Source organism: Lissotriton vulgaris, unplaced genomic scaffold, assembly GCF_964263255.1.
Source record: "Lissotriton vulgaris unplaced genomic scaffold, aLisVul1.2 SCAFFOLD_996, whole genome shotgun sequence".
NCBI lineage: Eukaryota > Metazoa > Chordata > Amphibia > Caudata > Salamandridae > Lissotriton > Lissotriton vulgaris.
In genome coordinates this window covers 454,344-479,442 of record NW_028241094.1, presented here as the reverse complement: position 1 = coordinate 479,442, position 25,099 = coordinate 454,344, and the positions used below count along the sequence as shown (strand labels likewise).

Sequence of the window (25,099 nt, the reverse complement as noted above, 5' to 3'; positions counted from 1 at the left end):
GTGCGTGTTGTTGGAATGGCCGAACCATAGCCAACTCGCGCTTATAAACGTATACTCCAGACCGACGGGCATAACCAAGCATTCACCCACTTGGGATGAGCTCTCTCTATTTCTCCCCAGAATTCCTCTGGGTGCTGGGATTGTGCTGGGTGGAGACTTCAACTGCCAGTTTGAGCCACTTACCCTGACTATGGAGGGAGCACTTATGGAGGAGGATGACGACCAGTGGGGAATTCCACAATTGGTTGGCCCCCCACCAAAGCCATGGTCTCCTCTAGCAACACAAATTACGGCACTCACTCTCAGCAATTCCCTGAGGGCTTGCAATGGCCGATTTAAGAGTGACATCCCCTCAAAACCCACCTTTAACAAATCAGGGCAAGGGTCTTATTTGGACTATATCCTGGTTCAGACATCGAACTGGAATAGGGTCTCTGACTTTGTGGTTGTCGAAAGAACTGACAGCGACCACAACGCGCTAATTCTTTTCTTGGTCGCGCCAAGCGGGTACTTGGGCGACCCGCTGGCAGAGGCATCCCCAAATCCCAAATTAATTCTCACAAATGATAGGCGTAGAGTGAGGTGGGCCAAGCTTCTGGACATTCCTGCCCACATTTCCGAGTTGTATGCTCAGCTACTCCCCATATTTGAACGGGTCGGGGCTCTTATTAGTCATTCCCCGCCAGAAAATATATTCCGCATGCTGGGTACCCTCCAAACGGAACTGGTGGACACCCTTATGGAATTTTTAAATCCAATTGTGCGGAAGGGGATCCGCAGGGGCCAAAGACCCTCTTGGTATAATTCAGCTTGCAGGAAGGCAAAGGCCAACCTCCTCGCTGTATTGAAATATCCAAGGGATACAGATTTAATTAAGATCAGAAGGGCAGAATTAAAGCAAGCAATCCACCATGCAAAGGTGGAATGGGATTATTCCAACTGGGATAATATGCTGGCCACTCTTCAGACTAGAGATGCCCGTAAATTCTGGCAGATAGTGAGAACAGGGTCTGCAGAGCCGACTCAGGCTGTGGAGGCTATTATAGCGGCCTCAGTGTGGGAGGACCACTTTCGCAGCCTTTATTAAGAGGTTAGCCCTAGCTCCCCCTAAGCATCGTGATGACCTGACGCCCGAACACCATTTACCTTCTGGTGGGTCTACCGCGCAATTTGGAATTGTCGTGGGTGCTGAGACACTGCAATTAACCTTAAGGGAGGTCCATAATATAATATCCAAACTGCCCTCGGGCAAGGCCCCTGGGTTAGATAAAATCCCGGGTGATTTATTTAAGCACCAACCCAGGGTTTGGGCCCCGTATCTGTTGGAAGTCTTCAATGCAGTTCTCGGGGGAATGGCAGTCCCTAGCACTTGGCTGGGAGCAGAGATTGTACTTATCTTCAAGAAGGGCTCTCCTCTGCTCCCAGCCAACTATAGGCCAATCAGCCTCATTGATGTAGCACAAAAATTTTTTGCGAGGCTGATACTTGACCGCCTGCAGGAATGGATGATGGACAACTCTGTTTTAAGCACATACCAGGCAGGGTTTAGGTCCAAGGTCTCGACGATGGACCAAATTTTTCGTTTGGCCCTTTTGTTCTGGAAGACGGTGCGGGTGGAGGGGGGTTCGTTGTACACAGTCTTTGTCGATCTCCGCGCAGCCTTTGATTTGGTTCCACGGAGCAAATTATGGCCAGTAATCGCCGATCTTGGTGTCCCTCCTGCTCTTTTAGACATCATTGTTCGATTGCATACCGACAACTATGCTCAGGTCAGGTGTGGGAGGTCGGGTACCCGCTCACAAAGATTTCCCGTTGGCAGAGGGGTAAGGCAGGGATGTGTTCTTGCACCGACCCTGTTTTGCCTCTTTGTCAACGGGGTAATCGATCATCTAAATAATGTCCCCAATACAGATGCACCAAGACTTGGCGGCAGAAGGGTGCCCGCAATCATGTTTGCGGATGACACCCTCCTGCTGTCGAAATCCCCAATGGGGATTCAGCGCATTCTTGAAGGCTTTGAGGCATTTTGCCAAGACCACGGTCTTGAAATAAATGCCCTGAAGACCAAGTACATGATTTTTAATCCCCCCAAAAAAACACGCCCCAATCCCACCCTAGGCCCGAATAGGCTTGAAAGAGTTTTCACGTTTGAGTACCTGGGTGTGACCTTGAATGACAAACTGGAATGGGGTAAACACCAAGTCAAGTCCCAGCTCAGATTGGCTCAAATAGCAGGGGGGATAATTAGGCTAGCCAATGCCAACAAATCATCTATTAGGCCACTAGCCCCCCCTTGGAGATCTATAGATTCCAGGCCAGAGGTGCGATTCTTTACGGCAGTGAACTTTGGGGACATATCTGCAAGAAAGAGCTAGTCACAGTTGAAAACAAGTTTCTTAGACAACTTTTAAAGTTACCGGTTAGCACCCCGCTTCTGCCTCTCAGATTGGATCTGGGCCTAAAACCGTTGGACGAAGTAGTGGGTGTAAAGCCTTTAACCTTTTGGAGAAGATTATGGTCCACCCCTGAGCTAGCCAACTATAGGCAGGAACTTAAGGAAATTCTTGCTCTGCCTACTATAGAGAACATCCCGTTGTTCAAATATCTAAAAACTGAGTTTGCCCAGCTGGGTCTCCCCACCCTTTGGAGGGACCCTGAAATGGCCTGCCAGGGTTTGTCTCGTAAAGATCTGGTGGCAACCTTCTATGCTTGTAACCTTGCATCCCATACACAGGGTATACGCCCAGACTCCCTGGTTAACACCTTTCTTGGGGTGAAAGACTCTTACAAGTTTGAACCAGTTCTTGACGATATTTTTCCGAACTTGGCCAGGAAATTATACTTCCAATGGCGGTATGGCACTCTTCCGCTTAGAGCATTTACAAGCAAATGGAAGTTCCACACTCTGAAAAATTGTCCAGGCTGCAACTGTGGGCTTGAAGACGAATTGCACTTAGTTTTCTTCTGTCCCGCACACTGTGCGGCTAGAACGTTCTGGATAATCCCACGATGCAAAAATCTAGGGTTTGTTAAATGCTCTGAGGCCTTTAGAATTCTCAAGACTGATCTCTCAAAAGTAACTGTTTTTGCGATGGCTAAATTCCTTGAAGCAGTATGGCATAAGAGACGGCTTTTAATTTCCAGGTTACCCCATCCCTGACCAGATCATGTACCACGGACTGCGCAACCCTTTTGTATTGGACTCTTCTTTTAACTAAAATCTAAAATTTTATAATAAAATTGTACTGTTTTTACCTAAATAGATTGTCAAATTAACTAAACAGTACTGATCTATTGATTGTTTGTATACCTTATGTCGCTATGTATTAGGACACTCTCCTGTTTTATCTGTATGCTATTCCGCTATTGTTGTAACACTGATGTCTAATTTTGGTCTGTATGTAATTTTATGTTTATCTTTTATGGCAATCGCCGAAATAAAGATTAATGAAATAATAGTGGTATTGTCTATGTCAGAGAGGATGTCCCTCACTTTCTGCAGGAAGAAGGATTGGAAGGTGTTACAGCTGATCAAATCAACAGTCGATTTCTGCTCTGACTTTTGGCTGAGTTACTTCAGGATTCTGAAGGTCTCTTTCTGTCCGTTTGCCGCTGTGGTGATTCTAGTCTCATTATATTCAGCTTTAGTGGTCATGATGCATTTTTATATGAATTGAGTAGAGTCTTGCAAGTTTCTCACTCAGCTGGGCCATTAGTTTTACGCCATTGTCTCTCCGCGTGGCAGAGCTTTTTCTTTGTTTCTCCCAGTGATTGATTGAACCAGGGTGCTCCTTTTCCCTCGTCTTTGATCCTTTCCCTTTGTTCAGGTGCTACATGGTCTATAGCTGCGCGTAGATGGGGAGGTTTGGGCAGGTGGCTGTCCATCGGGACCCAGCAGTTGAATGAGTGATCAGACCATACACATGGGCTGATATATGTAAGACTAGCCAGTGGTTGGGAGGTACAGACAAGGTCCAGAATGTGACCTTTGTTGTGTGTGGGACCATCAACCAGTTGTTGGAGACCCAACGTGTTGATAAATGTCTCAAAGTGGTAGGCCACAGGGTCTTTTGGTGTTTTGGCCCAGTGGTAGTCAAAGAACCCAACTACATGCAGTCTTTGGTACCGTGTACAAAGGTCAGAGATTATTTCTAAAAAAAGATCGTTAAAACCACGGAGTTGACCTCGGGGGGGGGGGGGGGGGGGGGGGGGGGCATCAGTTCCAGACGGTTGATGTGCATCTTCCTTTGCTGTATTGTCCATAGTCCCTGCACTGTGTAGTGGAGTACATGAGCTCCCCATCCCTGGAGAGATGCGCCCGTTGTCAGTATTATCTGTGGCACAGGCTCTTGGAACGGTCGGCCCCTGCAAAGGTTTTGTGGATTCCACCAATGCAGAGTTGTATGCGCGACCGGTCACCAACACTAGGTCTTTTAATTGTCCTTGTGCCTGATTCCACTGACGTGCCAAGCACTCCTGAAGCGGACGCATGTGTAGTCTCGCGTGCGGGACTATGAAGATGCAGGAGGCCATCATGCCTATCAACTGCATGAACACTCGTGCTGGAAGCGAGTGTTGTGGTCTGAATTTTTGTATCAGCAATTGAATGCTGTTGATTCTCACTGAATTTGGCTGTGCTTTGGCTGCCAGAGTGTCTATTGTTGCGCCCAAGTACTGCCGTACGTGGGCGGGCTGAAGGGGGGACTTTGGATAATTCAGTGAAAATCCCAGGCTGTGAAGTAGGTGAATGGTGTGGGACATGTGGGCTGCACACTGCTGGGCCGACTTTGCCTGGATAAGCCAGTCGTCCAGATAAGGGTAGACGTGAACGTTCTGTCTCCGTAGGTGTGCTGCCACTGTCGCTAGGCACTTGGTAAACACCCTGGGCGCCGTTGTAACTCCGAAGGGGAGAACTTTGAACTGATAATGCTGATCCTGAATGGTAAATCTGAGATATTTTCTGTGTGACGGGTGTAGCGGTATATGGAAATATGCATCCTTTAGATCTAGTGTTGCGAGGAAATCTCCCTGACTGAGCAACGGTAGAACCTGCTGTAATGTGAGCATGTGAAAGTGTTCTGACAGGATGTACTCATTTAGGGGCCTGAGGTCCAGTATGGGTCTGAGGGACCCGTCCTTTTTTGGGATCAAGAAGTACAGCGAGTACACTTTCGTCCACAGGCACGAGCTCTATGGCTCCTTTTTGCAGCATGCTGACTACCTCCTGCTGCAATAACTGCATATGCTCTGCGGACATAGGACGGTGTCTTGGGGGTATGTTGGGTGGAGTGGATGTTAACTCTAGACAATAACCGTGCTGGATAAGCTGTCTCACCCACCTGTCTGTGGTGATGATTTCCAGACTGGCAGGAACTGTTGTAGTCTCCCCCGACCAGTGTTATATGGTCGGTGGGCAGTGACAAGACATCACTGTTTGTTGGTGGCGGAGGATCGGGAGTTGTTGTTTCCACGACCTCTGCCCTTGGTGCTGTTTCCACGATAGCCACCCCATTGGTCTTGTTGTAGGTGGTCTGCGTGCCTCCCTTACTATATTGTGCCTGCTGGGACACCTGGCCTCTGGAAGCTCCTCTATTGTTGGAGCGACGAAAAGAACCACCCCATAACTGCTGGGACCGAAGAGCCCCCATAGACTTTGCAGTCTTGGTGTCCTTTTTAATTGTTTCCAAGGTGGTGTCCCCTTCTGGGCCAAATAAGTGATCAGGGTTAACTGGTTGATTGAGTATGGTGGTTTGTATCTCAGGCTTGAAGCCGGAGATTCTCAGCCAGGCGTGTCTACGTAACATAACGCTAGTATTAATCGCCCTGGCTGCAGTGTCCGCTGCGTCTAGCGCACACTTAATAGACGTGTTGGAAATAAGTTTTCCTTCCTGAATTAGCATTTCTGCTGCCTCCTTGTACTCATCTGGCAAGTGTTGTAACAGGGTTTCAAGTGTATCATAATGAGCCCTGTCGTATCTGGCTAAGAGTGCCTGTGTGTTGGAGATTCGCCAGACATTGGCCACTTGAGCCACCACCCTTTTCCCTGAGGCTTCTAGCACTTTGGATTCCTTGTCAGGGGGAGGAGCATCACCCGTGGTTTGCGAGTTCGCTCTTTTACGAGCATTGGTAAAGCGAGTCCAATGGTAACTGTCCCTTGATATATGTAGGGTCCCCAGGTGCTGGTTTGTATTTCTTTTCAATCCTGGGGTTTACCACTCTGGCCCTTGTGGTCTCCTTAAAGATGTCTCCAGCGTGTTTCAGGACAGCTTTGAGCATGGGTAGAATCTTGACAGTTCTCTAAGAGGTTGAGAAGGTGTCAAATAAAAAATCCTCCTCAATAGGGTCAGTATGGAGTTGGACATCGTGATGTTTTGCTGCCCTCTCAATAAGTGCGTTGAACGCAGCCGTGTCTTCTGTAGGTGATGTTTAAACAGCATAGACATTGCGGTCAGGGGCAGTTTGTGGCTCCCCTGGGTCAACAGCGTCTGTCCAGGGTTCAGTGTGGAGTCTGGATCAGTGTCGATAGGATAATTATATTCCTCATTGTAAGCATCTTCTACATCCGCATCTGAATGTGTGGGTGAAGAAAAAACAGGCTCTCGTCCATATGGTTGCAGAGGTTCAGACAGAAGAGGTGACGTTGCTGAATCCCTCTTTTTCTTTAATGGAATCTTATATGACTCCATTGGCTGTTCTGGGACGATCTTTCGCTTGTGAATGGAAAGTCTACCAGTTTCAGCATCGATGAATTGCCTCGGTTGGTCTTCCTGGAGAGGCTGTCGATGCTTTGTTGTCTCTTCAGTAGTTGTTGGCTTTTTCCCCATGGACACCTTCCTGGCCGGGTCGACGCCCGTGTGTGGGGCGAACGCCTTAGGCGTTACCGGTGGCGGCAGTATAAACTTTATCGGTGTCGACGCCTGCGGAGTCTTGCTGACTGTTTTTGGGGGTGGAGCGGCCTTCGATCCGACAGCTATAGCTTTTTCCTTTATGCGCTGCAGCGAGTCCGACACTTGCTTTGAAAAAGAGGCGGATGGTTGTGTCAACTCGACGGGATCTTTAGAGCCACGGTGTGTTTTGTGCTCAATGTCCTTGCTTTCGCTTTGTCAAGTCGACGCTTTGGATCGGTAGCGTCCTGCGCTTTCAGTCCTTTACTTGTGTCAACGGTCTTTGGCGCCGATGTCTTTGGGTCGATGTCCATGACCTTTTTCTTCTGTGCCCCGGATTTCGGCTCAACACTCTTCAGCGACTGCTCCGGGTCGATAGCACTCTTTTGCTGCGTCGATAGCACTCTTTTGCTGCGTCGAAGCCGACGGTCCAGAAGCCTTCGATCCGATCAAAGTAACTTGCACTTTCGGTTTCGATTTGGTTTCCGGTGCTTTCGGTTTTGTGATCACCGATGTTGTTGGTTTCGATTTCGATCGATCAACCAATGGCTCTTTAGAATTGTCCGAAGCCGGGCCTTGAAGCGAGGCTGTAGAATGCAAATGCTACTTACCAGTATGCATCTGTTCTTGGCATGTAGGGCTGCTGACATTCATATCTGTGCATAGATCGCCGCCTAGTGTTGGGTCCGGATGATTGCACATTGTTGTCCTGGAAGAGTCTTCGAAGTATCACGAGATAGGTGGCTCCTCCCCTGGACTACAGTGCGCATGGGCATCGCCTCCATCCCCAGATTGTTTTTAGCCATTGGCAGAGATGGAGTGAAGTATGTGAGTGATGACCATGTTATGAGCATATATATATATATATATATATATATATGAAGACTGCAGCTGCTACAGGCGCCGGGGAGGAGGGTGGGCGATATGAATGTCAGCAGCCCTACATGCCAAGAACAGATGCATACTGGTAAGTAGCATTTGCAGTTCGAGGCATGTGGGCTGCTGAATTCATATCTGTGCATAGAATACATAGCAGTCCTCCTATTATTGGCGGCCGCCCGTGCCAGCTGCAGCAGTCTGAAAAAGTGTTCTGAGAACAGCCTGACCAACAGCTGCCTGCTGTTTGGAGTGCACGTCTACACAGTAATGTTTAGTAAAAGTATGTGTGGTAGACCATGTGGCTGCTCTACAAATATCTTCTAAGGGAATGTTACCTAGGAAAGCCATAGAGGCCCCCAACTTTCTGGTGGAGTGGGCTTTTGGTGGAATTGTGAGAGTGCGTTTAGCCTTAGCGTAACAGATCTGAATGCATTTCACGATCCACCTAGCGATACCAGCTTTGGAGATAGCGTTTCCCTTGTGGTGTGAGGCAAATGCAACGAAAAGTTGCTTGGTCTTACGAAAATCCTTTGTCCTGTCAATGTAGTACATTAAGGCTCTTTTAACGTCAAGGGTGTGGAGCATCCGCTCCGCCAGCGACTCTGGGTTTTGAAAAAACACTGGCAACTCAATTGTCTGGTTCATGTGGAATTGAGATACAACCTTGGGTAAGAATTTAGGGTTAGTGCGGAGCACCACCCTGTTAGCGTGTACTTGGAAGAAAGGTTCTTGGATGGTGAGCGCCTGCAACTCACTAACCCTCCGTAGCGATGTAATTGCTACCAAGAAAGCCACCTTCCAAGTCAGAAACTGAAGCTCACAAGAGTGCAGTGGCTCAAAGGGAGGACCCATCAGCCTTGTAAGAACCACATTGAGGTTCCATTCCGGAGCTGGTGGTGTCCGTGGTGGAATGACCCTTTTGAGTCCTTCCAGAAAAGCCTTGATAGCAGGGACCTTAAAAAGTGATAGGTGTTGCCTATTCTGGAGGTATGCTGCCATTGCAGACAAGTGAATGCGGATGGAAGAATACGCCAAATTGCATTGGTACAGGTGGAACAGGTAACAAATGATGTTCTGAATGGAAGCATCTAGCGGGTCAATATCGTGGTTTACACAGTAAATGACAAACCGCTTCCATTTAGCCGCATAACAAGCTCTAGTAGTGGGCTTCCTTGCCTCCCGAATGATGTCCATGCAATCGGGGGGAAGATTGAGGTAGCCAAACTCTAGGACTTCAGGAGCCAGATCGCCAGGTTGAGCTGTTGCGGATCTGGGTGCTGAATGTCGCCATGGCTCTGCGTCAGAAGGCTGGGTGTGAGATGAAGCCTTTGATGCTGTACCACGGAGAGTTCTAGAAACGTGGTGTACCATGGTTGGCGAGCCCACGTTGGAGCAACCAGGATGAGAGTCATCGAGTGCTGCCTGAGTTTGCGTGCCACCAGCGGTATCAGAGGTGCTGGGGGAAAAGCGTACGCAAATCTGCCTGACCAGTTCATCCACATCGCATTGCCCTGCGATTGCGGGTGTGGGAACCTGGCGGCGAAGCTTTGGCATTTTGCGTTCTCCTTTGTGGCGAACAGGTCTATCTCTGGATGACCCCACCTTTGGAAGTACGGTTGGAGTACTGATGGATGTATCTCCCACTCGTGCATTTGGTGGCTGTGCCTGCTGAGCAGGTCCGCCATCTGATTGTCCTTGCCTGGGAGATGCTCTGCCATGAGGAAGATGTTCCTCTGAATGGCCCACTTCCACATGCTCTGAGCCAGATGAGACAGCTGCGGAGAGTGTGTGCCCCCCTGCTTCTGAATGTAGTACATGGCCGTCATGTTGTCCGTCCGGATCAACACAACCTTGTTGCACAGATGTACTTTGAATGCCTTCAAGGCCATGAAGATTGCCATCAGTTCCAAAACGTTGATGTGCATCTTCCTTTGCTGTAGTGTCCATAGTCCCTGCACTGTGTAGTGGAGTACATGCGCTCCCCATCCCTGGAGAGAAGCGTCCGTTGTCAGGATAATCTGTGGCACAGGCTCCTGGAACGGTCGGCCCTTGCAAAGGTTTTGTGGATTCCACCAATGCAGAGAGTTGTGTGCCCGACCGCTCACCAACACTAGGTCTGTCAGTTGCCCATGAGCCTGAGTCCACTGACGTGCTAGGCACTCCTGAAGCGGACGCATATGTAGTCTCGCGTGCGGGACGATGGAGATGCAGGAGGCCATCATGCCTATCAACTGCATGAACACCTTCGCTGGAAGCGAGTGCTGAGGTCTGAATCGTTGGATCAGCGTTTGGATACTGGCGATTCTCACTGAATTTGGCTGCGCAGTGGCTGCCAGAGTGTCTATTGTCGCGCCCAGATACTGCCGTATATGGGCGGGTTGGAGATGGGATTTTGGATAGTTCAGCGAGAATCCCAGATCGTGCAGGAGATGAATGGTGCGGGACACGTGGTCGGCGCACTGCTGTTTTGACTTTGCCTGAATGAGCCAGTCGTCCAGATAGGGATAGACGTGGACGTTCTGGCGTCGTAGATGCGCCGCCACAGTCGCCAGACACTTTGTAAAGACTCTTGGCGCTGTGGTGACCCCGAAAGGCAGAACCCTGAACTGGTAGTGCTGGTCTTGAATCGTGAACCTGAGGTACTTCCTGTGGGAAGGATGCAGGGGGATATGAAAGTATGCATCCTTGAGATCCAGCGTAGCCAGGAAGTCCCCTTGTTGAAGCAGAGGGAGAACCTGCTGCAACGTGAGCATATGGAAGTGCTCCGATAGAATGTACCAGTTGAGGGGCCTGAGGTCCAGGATGGGCCTGAGGGATCCGTCCTTCTTGGGGATTAGAAAGTATAGAGAGTAAACCCCTGTACCCCTTTCTTGCAGTGGAACGAGCTCTATTGCCCCCTTTTGCAGCATGACTTGAACTTCCTGCTGCAACAAGTGCAAGTGCTCGCCGGACATAGGACGGTTTCTTGGAGGTATGTTTGGTGGAGTGGAAGTAAGTTCCAGACAGTAACCGTACTGGATAAGAGATTTGACCCACCTGTCCGTGGTGATGGATGTCCACGCGGGCAGGAACTGCTGGAGTCTCCCCCCGACCGGTGTTGTGTGGTCGGGGGGCAGTGACAAGACGTCACTGCTTGTTGGCGGCGGTGGACCTGGAGCTGTTGTTTCCACGTCCCCTGCCTTTGACGTTGTTGCCTCTGTAACCACCTCTACCTTTGTTGGTGTATGAGGTTTGGGTGTTGCTCTTATAGTACTGCGTGGATTGTGATGCCTGACCCCTTGAGGTGCCTCTGTTATTGGAGCGGCGAAAGGAACCACCCCGAAACTGCTGAGACTGGAGGGCCCCCATAGACTTAGCAGTGTCCGTGTCTTTCTTCATTTTTTCAAGGGTCGCATCCACCTCGGGGCCAAACAGGTGGTCTGGATTAACTGTTTGGTTCAATATGGTTGTCTGTATATCTGGTTTGAAGCCTGATATTCTAAGCCAAGCATGTCTCCGCAGCAACACGCTAGTGTTTATCGCCCTGGAGGCGGTATCAGCCACGTCCAGCGCACATTTGATGGAAGCGTTGGTGATCAGCTTCCCCTCCTGAATCAACATTTCACCTGCCTCCTTGTACTGATCAGGTAAGTGCTGCAGAAGTGTTTCTAGGGTGTCGTAGTGCGCCCTATCGTAGCGTGCAAGTAGGGCCTGCGTGTTTGAAATGCGCCAAATATTAGCTGCCTGCGCAGCAATACGTTTCCCTGAGGCTTCAAATATTTTTGACTCTTTGTCTGGGGGAGGAGCGTCACCCGTGGTCTGCGAATTCGCCCGCTTACGTGCGTTGGATACAACCAAAGAATCCAGTGGCAAGTGTCCCTTGATGTACGTTGGATCCGAGGGCGCTGCCTTGTATTTTTTGTCAATACGAGGATTGACGACTCGCGCCCGAGTGGGCTCCCTGAAAACCTCTGGCGCGTGCTTCAGCACTGCCTTGAGCATAGGTAATGTCTTGACTGACTTTTCAGCCACTGAGAAAGTGTCAAACAGAAAGTCGACATCCACAGGATCTGCATGTAGGTCAACATCATGATTAGCTGCAGCTCTCTCAATCAGAGCGTTGAAGGCTGCAGAGTCCTCCGTTGGAGAAGTCTTCGCTGCAAAAAGCTGCGGTTCATGACCCGACTGAGGGTCCTCAGGGTCGCCTCCTGCAGACCAAGGTTCATGTACCTCCTCTGGATCCGAGTATGCTGGATAATTGTACTCGTCCTCCTCATCTCCGTCACCTTCCCCAGCGTTAGAATGCGTAGGCGAAAGTTCCAAATTATGAGGAGATGCAGGCTCTATAGGGGCAGAAGTACCCGCAGAGTCCTTCTTGTTCTTGAGTGGAATACGAAAATGTTCCAACACCGGCTCCGTGGTGATCTTCCTCTTAAGGAGAGAGAGCTTCCCGGTGTCGGCGTCAATGAGAACCTCTCGACGCTCCTCATCTGCGAGTGGCTGGAGCCGAGGCTTCGGCACTACCAATGACGCCTTGGGCGTTGACACCACCTTCAAAGGCACCCCGGCCCCCTGCCTCGGAGCGAAAGCCTTCGGCGTCGTCTTCGGCGGCAGCGTGTAGCGGATAGGCGTCTGCGCCTTTGCCGGCTTTGGTGTAGGCTTCGGCACCACATCCTTCGGATCGGGAGCCACAGCGTCCTTCCGAATCCGCTGCAGGGACTCCACGACCTTTTTTGTTAAGGCCGGGGAGGGCTGGACCGGCTCGAGCGATTTCCCCGAGTCCGGAGTCGGGTCGGCGAAAGGCACGGTCTTCGGAGCCGACACATCCCCATCCTTGGCCTTGACGGCCGGAGTCGGCGCAGCCATAGCTTTGGAGTCGTCCTGACGCTTCTTTGGAGCTTTCTTCAGGTCATCGACCTCGACCACCTTCGGCGCCGACGCGGCCGCGTCGGTCGTCTTCGCCTTCGGCTTCGACACCGGGGTCTTCGGGTCGGCCATCTTGGCGTGGCTGTTGATGTCGGCCATTTTGAATTTCTTAGACATGGAGGCCTCTGGAGCCTTCTGTCCCACCAGTGCGACTTTCACTTTCGGTTTCGAAACCGTTGGTGTGGACCCCGATGGCTTCACTTTCGTTTTCTTCAACGGGAGTGGCGCATCAGAAAAGTCCGTGGCCGGGCCCGGAGGCGAGGCCGTGGGACGATTAATGAGGTCTTGGGTAAGGCCCGAAGGCGATCCCTCGACCTGGGCCGTATAGTGGGGGTTGCCCCCTGAGTCAGTTTGAGGATGCTCCTCCTCCGAGCTATCCTCCACGGTGGCAATGGCCCCATCGTCGTCCCCTACCTCACCGACGACTTCATCAAACTCCTCGTCTCCTGCGTCGTAGTTTTCTTCCTCCGACGCCGGGCTAGAGTCCGAAACTTGAAAGACATTGCCGTCTCCTACGTCTTCTTCGAAGATGTTGTCTGGCAGGGGCGCCGATAACTGGGCCTGGAGTCTAGCGGCCCGACGAAGCTTGAGAGTTTTCTTACACCGGAACTTTGAGCAGGCCATACACCTGGCCTCATCATGGTCCGGCGACAAATATTTGTTGCACACTGGGTGCACGTCGAGGTGTGAATACTTTGAGGTGCACACCGGGCACCTCTTAAACGGAGTTCGTTCCATGTCTGGAGCGTCGTGTAGGCCCGTCCGCGCCGACAGCACGCGGAAGGGCAGCAAGAGTTCGGAGCTGAAGAACAGACAAACCCGAACGAAGACAATACCGACGCCAAGCCTAAAGACCTTTTGGTCTCAAGTTAGGAAAGTTAAACAACTATCGATTCCGACAGAGGGAACCGAAACACATCCGAACCCAATGGCGGAAAAAAACAATCTGGGGATGGAGGCGATGCCCATGCGCACTGTAGTCCAGGGGAGGAGCCACCTATCTCGTGATACTTCGAAGACTCTTCCAGGACAACAATGTGCAATCATCCGGACCCAACACTAGGCGGCGATCTATGCACAGATATGAATTCAGCAGCCCACATGCCTCGAACCTACTTGTTTGATCTTGGGTAAGGCCTTGTGGCGATCCCTCGACTGGAGCCTTATCGAGTGTTTCAGTGTCGGCCCCCAAACCAGCGGGCGGGCCTAGCTCCTCGCTCGAGATATAGTCTACGGCCCTAAAGGCCTCCTCGTCGTCTCCAACATAGTCGACGACTTCGTTATGTTCAACCATCTCCTCATCTTCTGCGTCATAACTGGAGTCAACCTCAGACGCAGGATCCGACTGGATCTCTTGAACTTCCTGCTCGACCCCGTCATCGTCTTCAGCATCGAAGATGTTCACCGGGTCAGGTGCTGTCTGCTTGGCTTACTTCCGCGCCGCGCGTCGGAGGCGAAGAATTTTCTCGGACCGGAACCGAGAACAAGCCATACAGCTGGCTTCATCGTGATCCGGACACAGGCACTTGTTGCACACCGGGTGGACGTCGATGTGAGGATACTTTGAGTTGCAAACGGGACATCTCTTGAATGGGCTCCGTTCCATTTCGATCGTCGATAAGGCCTCTGGCGTCGACCGGGCCCTTGGAGCTGAATAGCCACGCGGCTATTCCTTGACACCCGGCTCGAGAATTGAGCTGGAACGAGTACTCGGCACCGATCGCAAAGACAATACCGACGATACCTATAGGCCTTTTGGCCAAAAAGAAAGTTTTCTATCGATTCCGAACTTGAGTTAGCAAATATACATCCGAACCCAATGGCGGAAAAAAACAATCTGGGGATGGAGAGGATGCCCATGCGCACTGTAGTCCAGGGGAGGAGCCACCTATCTCGTGATACTTCGAAGACTCTTCCAGGACAACTATGTGCAATCATCCGGACCCAACACTAGGCGGCGATCTATGCACAGATATGAATTCAGCAGCCCACATGCCTCGAACCTGTTGTTTGCTCTTCAGGGAATCAAACTCTAGAAAACACCAGGATGAAAGTGACCGTCACCATCTTGCTGCTGAAGAACCATAGGACGAAGGTCTTTATAATCAGGTGATGGATAAACTTGCACCACAAGGCTGAGCCGGTCTACACTGCTGCTTGGATGTAGCAGAATGGCCGGTTTGACCCCACAGGATAGCCACCAAGACCTTCCCTCCACTCACCACACCCATGGAGTTTAATTTTCGAGTGCCATTGTCGAAGGTCTATAGCATCTTCTGAAGTCTCTGCTCAGAGGTAAAACTGTGCATTTGCCCCACATCAGTGCTACGGTCACAATGCGGCGCAACCTGTACTGCAATGCACTGCAGAGACCTGGACCAGTCTCCTGCACTCTAGAGATTTGTTAATTTACACCACGAGCAAAGCAGCAATGTTCATAAAGATATGCATTAAACTAGAGTGGCGTGAACCTTCCCCTGAACCTCAGGGGGATACTGAGGCCAGATCACTGCATTCATCTCTCAGTAGTTCTTTTCCCTGTGGTTCCAGAGTCACACTGGATCTCTTCGTGACTCTTGTCTGCTCCGACTGGCTGTGTTTTGTGTTTGTAGGTGGGTTCAGGGCTGACAGTGTCTGCAGATTCACCCTGAATAGTGCCACATCATGTGTAAACACCATCAGTCTATCTTCAAAGTAGCCTTGTTCTACTCACACATCACTGCCTTGCCTCCAGTCTCCAGGACTGAGAAGAAAAGCAACAGGTTCATTGGTGGAGTGTGGGTTACCAGTAACTAGTCCCTTATAAGCATGGTGTGCAGGTCATGGTAGTCGTGAGCTGACCCCAGTCCACCTAAGGCCATTGCACAAGGCCTGTCAGTCAAGCACCTTGACAGGAAGAGACAGGAGTAAGTAAACTGATGGGGAAAGCCCAAGTAGTGCAGCACAGCAGTTGTATACAGAGAGAATCTAACAGTGTGAAAGGCAAGCAAGTTCAGATTTCCTGAATAACCAAATGGCGAAAATAAAAACTGCATACTGCTACACTAAGAGCAATATACTTATTCATCAAAAAAATTAAATAAGTCACAAAGAATTTTACCTTTATACTTCTTGCCTAACCGTTCCGGTAACAGGCGGGACACATTTCCGCATCTGAAAAACAACAGCCGTTACCATAAACTTATAAAACAGGCCCAGCAGTCGACCGAGCAGTCCACAATCGCAACACAAGCACGTCAATGACATTTACTAAAACAATATTAAAAAAATATAAAATCCTGACACAGTCTAGGCTTTTTAAGCAATGAGATGCTGCATTCTGGAGCCTGATTCACCAGCGCCTGGCCAACGTTGGAAGAAAGTGTCTGAGGACAAGTTGGACAACTTCAGTAACTACTTTAAACAAAGGGCAGTGTACCAACTAAGTCTACGTGCCCGACAATGAACAACCCTGGATCAAGCTGGACCGGTTACACAAAAGAGGCAAATAGACAACCCCCTGGAACACAACACACACACCCTGCACAGCACTGGCAGAGGCAGAAAAGGACTATAGCAGGAGTAGAGAGGCTTTTGAGTGCACAGTACACGAGGGAGCAGGCTGAAGAAAAAGGGTCCATTCTCTCTGCTGTTGAATAATTCATCCTCAAAGATCTACAGCTCAATGTGATCTTTCGCACACATTCAGGTTTCGCCCCCTTCTCTTCAACAAAAGACCCCAGACTTACCTGGCCACAGTGTTTTTGACATCCTACAAGAGAGAAAAGAAAAGGAATTACATTCTCCTCAGGAGTGTAGTGCAGCAGATCCGCAATAAATGAGCTGCAATCCTGACCCTTGCAAGAGAGGCGCAGACAGGAGAACATTCTAGTAACCCTGCGGCAACTTCACACAGAGAAGGGTACAAGGAGAGTTTACCATGGATGGAACCTACAGGCTGAATGCTGCATGGTCACACACTTACATTGATCATAGTAAACTGAACATTGGTAAACAAATAAAAAAAAAAAGGTACACCTTTACAACTACATACATATAAACCCCAACATTGGTAAACGCCTTTACCCCCCTCAGGCACATGCGCACTGAGGGGGTTTAGGACCTCCACAGCTCCTGGCGCAGCGACCCTTGATCAGCCAGTGCGAAGAAGCCAATAAAACGCCTGTCCCGGGGTGAAGTCTTGAATGACTCTTGCACCCGGCACCCGTGCTTCTTTAATAGCCTCTGTATCAATGTCTGTCTGTCTGTCTCTCCCTGTCTGTCTGTCTCTCCCTGTCTGTCTGTCTCTCCCTGTCTGTCTGTCTGTCTCTCCCTGTCTGTCTGTCTGTCTCTCCCTGTCTGTCTGTCTGTCTGTCTCTCCCTGTCTGTCTCTGTCTCTCCCTGTCTGTCTGTCTCTCCCTGTCTGTCTGTCTCTCCCTGTCTGTCTGTCTCTCCCTGTCTGTCTGTCTCTCCCTGTCTGTCTGTCTCTCCCTGTCTGTCTGTCTCTCCCTGTCTGTCTGTCTGTCTCTCCCTGTCTGTCTGTCTGTCTCTCCCTGTCTGTCTGTCTGTCTCTCCCTGTCTGTCTGTCTCTCCCTGTCTGTCTGTCTGTCTCTCCCTGTCTGTCTGTCTGTCTCTCCCTGTCTGTCTCTGTCTCTCCCTGTCTGTCTCTCTGTCTGTCTCTCCCTGTCTGTCTGTCTCTCCCTGTCTGTCTGTCTCTCCCTGTCTGTCTGTCTCTCCCTGTCTGTCTGTCTCGGTCTCTATCGGTCTGTGTCTGTCAGTCTCTGTCTGTCCCTCTGTCTCTATCCCTGTCCCTCTGTCTCTATCCCTATCCCTCTGTCTGTCTCTATCCCTCTGTCTCTGTCTCTATCCCTGTCCCTCGCTCTCTATCCCTATCCCTCTGTCTCTATCCCTATCCCTCTGTCTCTATCCCTCTGTCTCTATCCCTATCCCTCCCTCTGTCTCCCTCCCTCTGTCTCCCTCCCTGTCTCTCTCTCCCTTCCTCTGTCTCAGTCTGTCTCTCTCCCTCCCTGTCTGTTTCCCTCCCTCTCCCTCCCTCCTCCCTCTGTCGCCCTCCTCCCTCCCTCTGTCTCTCTCCCTCCGTCCGTCTCCCTCCCTTCGTCTGTCTCCCTCCCTCCGTCCCTCTCCCCCGTCTCCCTCCCTCTCCCTCCCACAGTCTCCCTCCCTCTCCCTTCCTGTCTCCCTCTCCTTCCTCTGTCTCCCTCTGACTCCCACCCTCTGTCTGTGTCTCCCTTCCTCCGTCTCCCTCTCCCTCCCTCTCCTCCCTCCGTCTCCCTCCCTCTCCCTGTCTCTCTCCCTTCCTCTGTCTCCCCCTGACTCCCTCCCTCTGTCGCCCTCCTCCCTCTGTCTGTGTCTCTCCCTCTGTCCCCGTCTGTCTCTCTCCCTCCCTGTCTGTCTCCCTCCCTCTCCCTCCCTCCTGCCTCCCTCTGTCGCCCGCCTCCCTCTGTCGCCCTCCTCCCTCCCTGTCGCCCTCCTCCCTCCCTGTCGCCCTCCTCCCTCCCCGTCACCCTCCTCCCTCTGTCTCTCTCCCTCCGTCTCCCTCCCTCCCTCTCGCTCTCCCTCCCTCAGTCCCTCGCCCCCGTCTCCCTCCCACAGTCTTCCTCCCTCCCCCTTCCTCTGTCTCTCTCTCCCTTCCTGTCTCCCTCTCCTTCCTCTGTCTCCCCATGACTCCCACCCTCTGCCTCCCTCTGTCTCTGTGTCTCCTTTCCTCCGTCTCCGGCTCCCTCCCTCCGTCTCCCTCCCTCTGTCTGTCTCCCTCCCACTGTCTGTCTCCCTCCCACTGTCTCCCTCCCACTGTCTCCCTCCCACTGTCTCCCTCCCACTGTCTGTCTCCCTTCTTCCTCTGTTTCTCTCCATCTGTCTGTCTCCCTCCCTCTGTCTGTCACCCCCTCTCTGTGTCTCTCCCTCTGTCTCTGTGTCTCTCCCTCTGTCTCTGTCTCCCTCCCTCCCTCTGTCGCCCTCCTCCCTCCCTCTGTCGCCCTCCTCCCTCCCTCTGTCGCCCTCCTCCCTCCCCCTGTCGCCCTCCTCCCTCCCCCTGTCGCCCTCCTCCCCCTGTCGCCCTCCTCCCTCTGTCGCCCTCCTCCCTCTGTCGCCCTCCTCCCTCTGTCGCCCTCCCCCCTCTGCCGCCCTCCCCCCTCTGTCGCCCTCCTCCCTCTGTCGCCCTCCTCCCTCTGTCGCCCTCCTCCCTCTGTCTCCTCCCTCTGTCGCCCTCCTCCCTCTGTCGCCCTCCTCCCTCGGTCGCCCTCCTCCCTCTGTCTCAGTCTGTCTCTCTCCCTCCCTGTCTCTCCCTCCCTCTCCCTCCCTCCTCCCTCTGTCCCCCTCCTCCCTCCCTCTGTCTCCCACCCTGTCTCTCTCTCTCTTCCTCTGTCTCCCCTTGACTCCCTCCCTCGGTCACCCTCCTCCCTCCCTCTGTCGCCCTCCTCCCTCCCTCTGCCTCTCTCCCTCCGTCTCCCTCCCTCCGTCTCCCTCCCTCCGTCTCTCTGTCTCCCTCCGTCTGTCTCTCTGTCTCCCTCCGTCTGTCTCTCTGTCTCCCTCCGTCTGTCTCTGTCTCCCTCCGTCTGTCTCTCTGTCTCCCTCCGTCTGTCTCCCTCCGTCTGTCTCCCTCCGTCTGTCTCCCTCCGTCTGTCTCCCTCCGTCTGTCTCCCTCCGTCTGTCTCCCTCCGTCTGTCTCCCTCCGTCTGTCTCCCTCCCTCTCGCTCTTCCTCCCTCTCGCTCTTCCTCCCTCTGTCCCTCTCCCCCGTCTCCCTCCCTCTCCCCCAGTCTCCCTCCCTCTCCCACAGTCTCCCTCCATCTCCCTCCGTCTGTCTCCCTCTCCTTCCTCTGTCTCCCTCTGACTCCCACCCTCCGTCTCCCTTCCTCCGTCTGTCTCCCTTCCTCCGTCTGTCTCCCTTCCTCCGTCTGTCTCCCTTCCTCCGTCTGTCTCCCTTCCTCCGTCTGTCTCCCTTCCTCCGTCTGTCTCCCTTCCTCCGTCTGTCTCCCTTCCTCCGTCTGTCTCCCTTCCTCCGTCTGTCTCCCTTCCTCCGTCTGTCTCCCTTCCTCCGTCTGTCTCCCTTCCTCCGTCTGTCTCCCTTCCTCCGTCTGTCTCCCTTCCTCCGTCTGTCTCCCTTCCTCCGTCTGTCTCCCTTCCTCCGTCTGTCTCCCTTCCTCCGTCTGTCTCCCTTCCTCCGTCTGTCTCCCTTCCTCCGTCTGTCTCCCTTCCTCCGTCTGTCTCCCTTCCTCCGTCTGTCTCCCTTCCTCCGTCTGTCTCCCTTCCTCCGTCTGTCTCCCTTCCTCCGTCTGTCTCCCTTCCTCCGTCTGTCTCCCTTCCTCCGTCTGTCTCCCTTCCTCCGTCTGTCTCCCTTCCTCCGTCTGTCTCCCTGCCACTGTCTGTCTCCCTTCCTCCGTCTGTCTCCCTTCCTCCGTCTGTCTCCCTGCCACTGTCTGTCTCCCTGCCACTGTCTGTCTCCCTGCCACTGTCTGTCTCCCTGCCACTGTCTGTCTCCCTGCCACTGTCTGTCTCCCTGCCACTGTCTGTCTCCCTGCCACTGTCTGTCTCCCTCCCACTGTCTGTCTCCCTCCCACTGTCTGTCTCCCTCCCACTGTCTGTCTCCCTCCCACTGTCTGTCTCCCTCCCACTGTCTGTCTCCCTCCCACTGTCTGTCTCCCTCCCACTGTCTGTCTCCCTCCCACTGTCTGTCTCCCTCCCTCTGTCTGTCACCCCCTCTCTGTGTCTCTCCCTCTGTCTCTGTGTCTCTCCCTCTGTCTCTGTCTCCCTCCCTCCCTCTGTCGCCCTCCTCCCTCCCTCTGTCGCCCTCCTCCCTCCCTCTGTCGCCCTCCTCCCTCCCCCTGTCGCCCTCCTCCCCCTGTCGCCCTCCTCCCCCTGTCGCCCTCCTCCCTCTGTCGCCCTCCTCCCTCTGTCGCCCTCCTCCCTCTGTCGCCCTCCTCCCTCTGTCGCCCTCCTCCCTCTGTCGCCCTCCTCCCTCTGTCGCCCTCCTCCCTCTGTCGCCCTCCCCCCTCTGCCGCCCTCCCCCCTCTGCCGCCCTCCCCCCTCTGTCGCCCTCCTCCCTCTGTCGCCCTCCTCCCTCTGTCGCCCTCCTCCCTCTGTCTCCTCCCTCTGTCGCCCTCCTCCCTCTGTCGCCCTCCTCCCTCGGTCGCCCTCCTCCCTCGGTCGCCCTCCTCCCTCTGTCTCAGTCTGTCTCTCTCCCTCCCTGTCTCTCCCTCCCTCTCCCTCCCTCCTCCCTCTGTCCCCCTCCTCCCTCCCTCTGTCTCCCACCCTGTCTCTCTCTCTCTTCCTCTGTCTCCCCTTGACTCCCTCCCTCGGTCACCCTCCTCCCTCCCTCTGTCGCCCTCCTCCCTCCCTCTGCCTCTCTCCCTCCGTCTCCCTCCCTCCGTCTGTCTCCCTCCCTCTCGCTCTCCCTCCCTCCGTCCCTCTCCCTCCGTCTCCCTCCCTCCGTCTGTCTCCCTCCCTCTCGCTCTCCCTCCCTCCGTCCCTCTCCCTCCCTCTGTCCCTCTCCCTCCCTCCGTCTGTCTCCCTCCCTCCGTCTGTCTCCCTCCCTCCCCCTCCGTCTCCCTCCCTCCGTCTGTCTCCCTCCCTCTCGCTCTCCCTCCCTCCGTCCCTCTCCCTCCGTCTCCCTCCCTCGGTCTGTCTCCCTCCGTCTCGCTCTCCCTCCCTCCGTCCCTCTCCCCCGTCTCCCTCTCCCTCCCACAGTCTCCCTCCCTCTCCCTCCCACAGTCTCCCTCCCTCCCCCTCCCTCTGTCTCTCTCCCTTCCTGTCTCCCTCTTCTTCCTCTGTCTCCCCCTGACTCCCACCCTCTGCCTCCCTCTGTCTCTGCGTCTCCCTTCCTCCGTCTCCTGCTCCCTCTCACTCCCTCCCTCCCACTGTCTGTCTCCCTCCCACTGTCTGTCTCCCTCCCACTGTCTGTCTCCCTTCTTCCTCTGTTTCCCTCCCTCTGTCTCCATCTGTCTGTCTCCCTCCCTGTCTGTCACCCTCTCCCTCCCTCTGTCTGTCACCCTCTCCCTCCCTCTCCCTCCGTCTCGGTCTCCCTCTGTCTCTGTCGCCCTCCTCCCTCTGTCGCCCTCCTCCCTCTGTCGCCCTCCTCCCTCTGTCGCCCTCCTCCCTCTGTTGCCCTACTCAGTCTGTCGCCCTGCTCCATCTGTCTCTGTGTCTCCCTACGTCTGTCTCTCTCCCTACGTCTGTCTCTCTCCCTACGTCTGTCTCTCTCCCTACGTCTGTCTCTCTCCCTACGTCCGTCTCTCTCCCTGTCTCCCTCCCTACATCTCCCTCCCTCTCCCTTCCTCTGTCTCCCACCCTCTGCCTCCCTACCTCTGTCTCCCCTGACTCCCTCCCTCTGTCTCCCCCTGACACCCTCTGTCTCTATCCCTAGCCCTCTGTCTCTATCCCTATCCCTATCCCTGTCTCTGTCCCTATCCCTCTGTCTCTATCCCTGTCCCTATCCCTCTGTCACTATCCCCGTCCTTCTGTCTCCGTCCCTATCCCCGTCCCTCTGTCTCTGTCCCTATCCCTATCCCTCTGTCCCTATCCCTGTCCCTCTGTCTCTATCCCTATCCCTGTCCCTCTGTCTCTATCCCTCTGTCTCTATCCCTCTGTCTCTATCCCTCTGTCTCTATCCCTCTGTCTCTATCCCTCTGTCTCTATCCCTCTGTCTCTATCCCTCTGTCTCTATCCCTCTGTCTCTATCCCTCTGTCTCCCTCCCTCTGTCTCCCTCCCTCTGTCTCCCTCCCTCTGTCTCCCTCCCTCCGTCTCCCTCCCTCCGTCTCCCTCCCTCCGTCTCCCTCCCTCCGTCTCCCTCCCTCCGTCTCCCTCCCTCCGTCTCCCTCCCTCCCTCCGTCTCCCTCCCTCCGTCTCCCTCCCTCCGTCTCCCTCCCTCCGTCTCCCTCCCTCCGTCTCCCTTCCTCCGTCTCCCTTCCTCCGTCTCCCTTCCTCCGTCTCCCTTCCTCCGTCTCCCTTCCTCCGTCTCCCTTCCTCCGTCTCCCTGCCACCGTCCGTCTCCCTGCCACCGTCCGTCTCCCTGCCACCGTCCGTCTCCCTGCCACCGTCCGTCTCCCTGCCACCGTCCGTCTCCCTGCCACCGTCCGTCTCCCTGCCACCGTCCGTCTCCCTGCCACCGTCCGTCTCCCTGCCACCGTCCGTCTCCCTGCCACCGTCCGTCTCCCTGCCACCGTCCGTCTCCCTGCCACCGTCCGTCTCCCTGCCACCGTCTGTCTCCCTGCCACCGTCTGTCTCCCTGCCACCGTCTGTCTCCCTGCCACCGTCTGTCTCCCTGCCACCGTCTGTCTCCCTGCCACCGTCTGTCTCCCTGCCACCGTCTGTCTCCCTGCCACCGTCTGTCTCCCTCCCTCCGTCTCCCTCCCTCCGTCTCCCTCCCTCCGTCTCCCTCCCTCCGTCTCCCTCCCTCCGTCTCCCTCCCTCCGTCTCCCTCCCTCCGTCTGTCTCTGTCTCCCTCCGTCTGTCTCCCTCCCTCCGTCTCCCTCCCTCCGTCTCCCTCCCTCCGTCTCCCTCCCTCCGTCTCCCTCCCTCTGTCTCCCTCCGTCTGTCTGTCTGTCTCCCTCCGTCTGTCTGTCTCCCTCCGTCTGTCTGTCTCCCTCCGTCTGTCTGTCTCCCTCCGTCTGTCTCCCTCCGTCTGTCTCCCTCCGTCTGTCTCCCTCCGTCTGTCTCCCTCCGTCTGTCTCCCTCCGTCTGTCTCCCTCCGTCTGTCTCCCTCCGTCTGTCTCCCTCCGTCTGTCTCCCTCCGTCTGTCTCCCTCCGTCTGTCTCCCTCCGTCTGTCTCCCTCCGTCTGTCTCCCTCCGTCTGTCTCCCTCCCTCTCGCTCTTCCTCCCTCTCGCTCTTCCTCCCTCTGTCCCTCTCCCCCGTCTCCCTCCCTCTCCCCCAGTCTCCCTCCCTCTCCCACAGTCTCCCTCCATCTCCCTCCGTCTGTCTCCCTCTCCTTCCTCTGTCTCCCTCTGACTCCCACCCTCCGTCTCCCTTCCTCCGTCTGTCTCCCTTCCTCCGTCTGTCTCCCTTCCTCCGTCTGTCTCCCTTCCTCCGTCTGTCTCCCTTCCTCCGTCTGTCTCCCTCCGTCTGTCTCCCTCCCACCGTCTGTCTCCCTCCCACCGTCTGTCTCCCTCCCACCGTCTGTCTCCCTCCCACCGTCTGTCTCCCTCCCACCGTCTGTCTCCCTCCCACCGTCTGTCTCCCTCCCACCGTCTGTCTCCCTCCGTCCGTCTGTCTCCCTCCCTCCGTCTCCCTCCCTCCGTCTGTCTCCCTCCCTCCGTCTCCCTCCCTCCGTCTCCCTCCCTCCGTCTCCCTCCCTCCGTCTCCCTCCCTCCGTCTGTCTCTCTGTCTCCCTCCGTCTCCCTCCCTCCGTCTGTCTCTCTGTCTCCCTCCGTCTCCCTCCCTCCGTCTGTCTCCCTCCGTCTGTCTCCCTCCGTCTCCCTCCCTCCGTCTGTCTCTGTCTCCCTCCGTCTGTCTCCCTCCCTCCGTCTCCCTCCCTCCGTCTCCCTCCCTCCGTCTCCCTCCCTCCGTCTGTCTCTGTCTCCCTCCCTCCGTCTGTCTCTGTCTCCCTCCGTCTGTCTCTCTGTCTCCCTCCGTCTGTCTCTCTGTCTCCCTCCGTCTGTCTCCCTCCGTCTGTCTCCCTCCGTCTGTCTGTCTCCCTCCGTCTGTCTGTCTCCCTCCGTCTGTCTGTCTCCCTCCGTCTGTCTGTCTCCCTCCGTCTGTCTGTCTCCCTCCGTCTGTCTGTCTCCCTCTGTCTCCCTCCGTCTGTCTCCCTCCGTCTGTCTCCCTCCGTCTGTCTGTCTCCCTCCGTCTGTCTCCCTCCGTCTGTCTGTCTCCCTCCGTCTGTCTGTCTCCCTCCGTCTGTCTCCCTCCGTCTGTCTCCCTCCGTCTGTCTCCCTCCGTCTGTCTCCCTCCGTCTGTCTCCCTCCGTCTGTCTCCCTCCGTCTGTCTCCCTCCGTCTGTCTCCCTCCGTCTGTCTCCCTCCGTCTGTCTCCCTCCGTCTGTCTCCCTCCGTCTGTCTCCCTCCGTCTGTCTCCCTCCGTCTGTCTCCCTCCGTCTGTCTCCCTCCGTCTGTCTCCCTCAGTCTGTCTCCCTCAGTCTGTCTCCCTCAGTCTGTCTCCCTCAGTCTGTCTCCCTCAGTCTGTCTCCCTCAGTCTGTCTCCCTCCGTCTGTCTCCCTCCGTCTGTCTCCCTCCGTCTGTCTCCCTCCGTCTGTCTCCCTCCGTCTGTCTCCCTCCGTCTGTCTCCCTCCGTCTGTCTCCCTCCGTCTGTCTCCCTCCGTCTGTCTCCCTCCGTCTCCCTCCGTCTGTCTCCCTCCCTCTCGCTCTTCCTCCCTCTGTCCCTCTCCCCCGTCTCCCTCCCTCTCCCACAGTCTCCCTCCATCTCCCTCCGTCTGTCTCCCTCTCCTTCCTCTGTCTCCCCCTGACTCCCTCCCTCTGTCCCTCTCCCCCAGTCTCCCTCCCT

General features: G+C 54.7%; 1 protein-coding gene across 1 annotated transcript in view; it reads right to left on the bottom strand.

Moving 5' to 3' along the window:
- Positions 1 to 25,099, bottom strand: part of LOC147672113 (E3 ubiquitin-protein ligase TRIM39-like) — a 219,769-nt gene that overhangs the window by 15,489 nt on the left and 179,181 nt on the right. Inside the window, exons 4-5 of the mRNA XM_086948026.1 lie at positions 16,397 to 16,419; positions 15,769 to 15,821 (exon numbers count right to left, since the gene is read on the bottom strand). Of these exons, the coding sequence (XP_086804152.1) occupies positions 15,769 to 15,821; positions 16,397 to 16,419 (76 nt within the window). The remainder of the gene's footprint in view (positions 1 to 15,768; positions 15,822 to 16,396; positions 16,420 to 25,099) is intronic.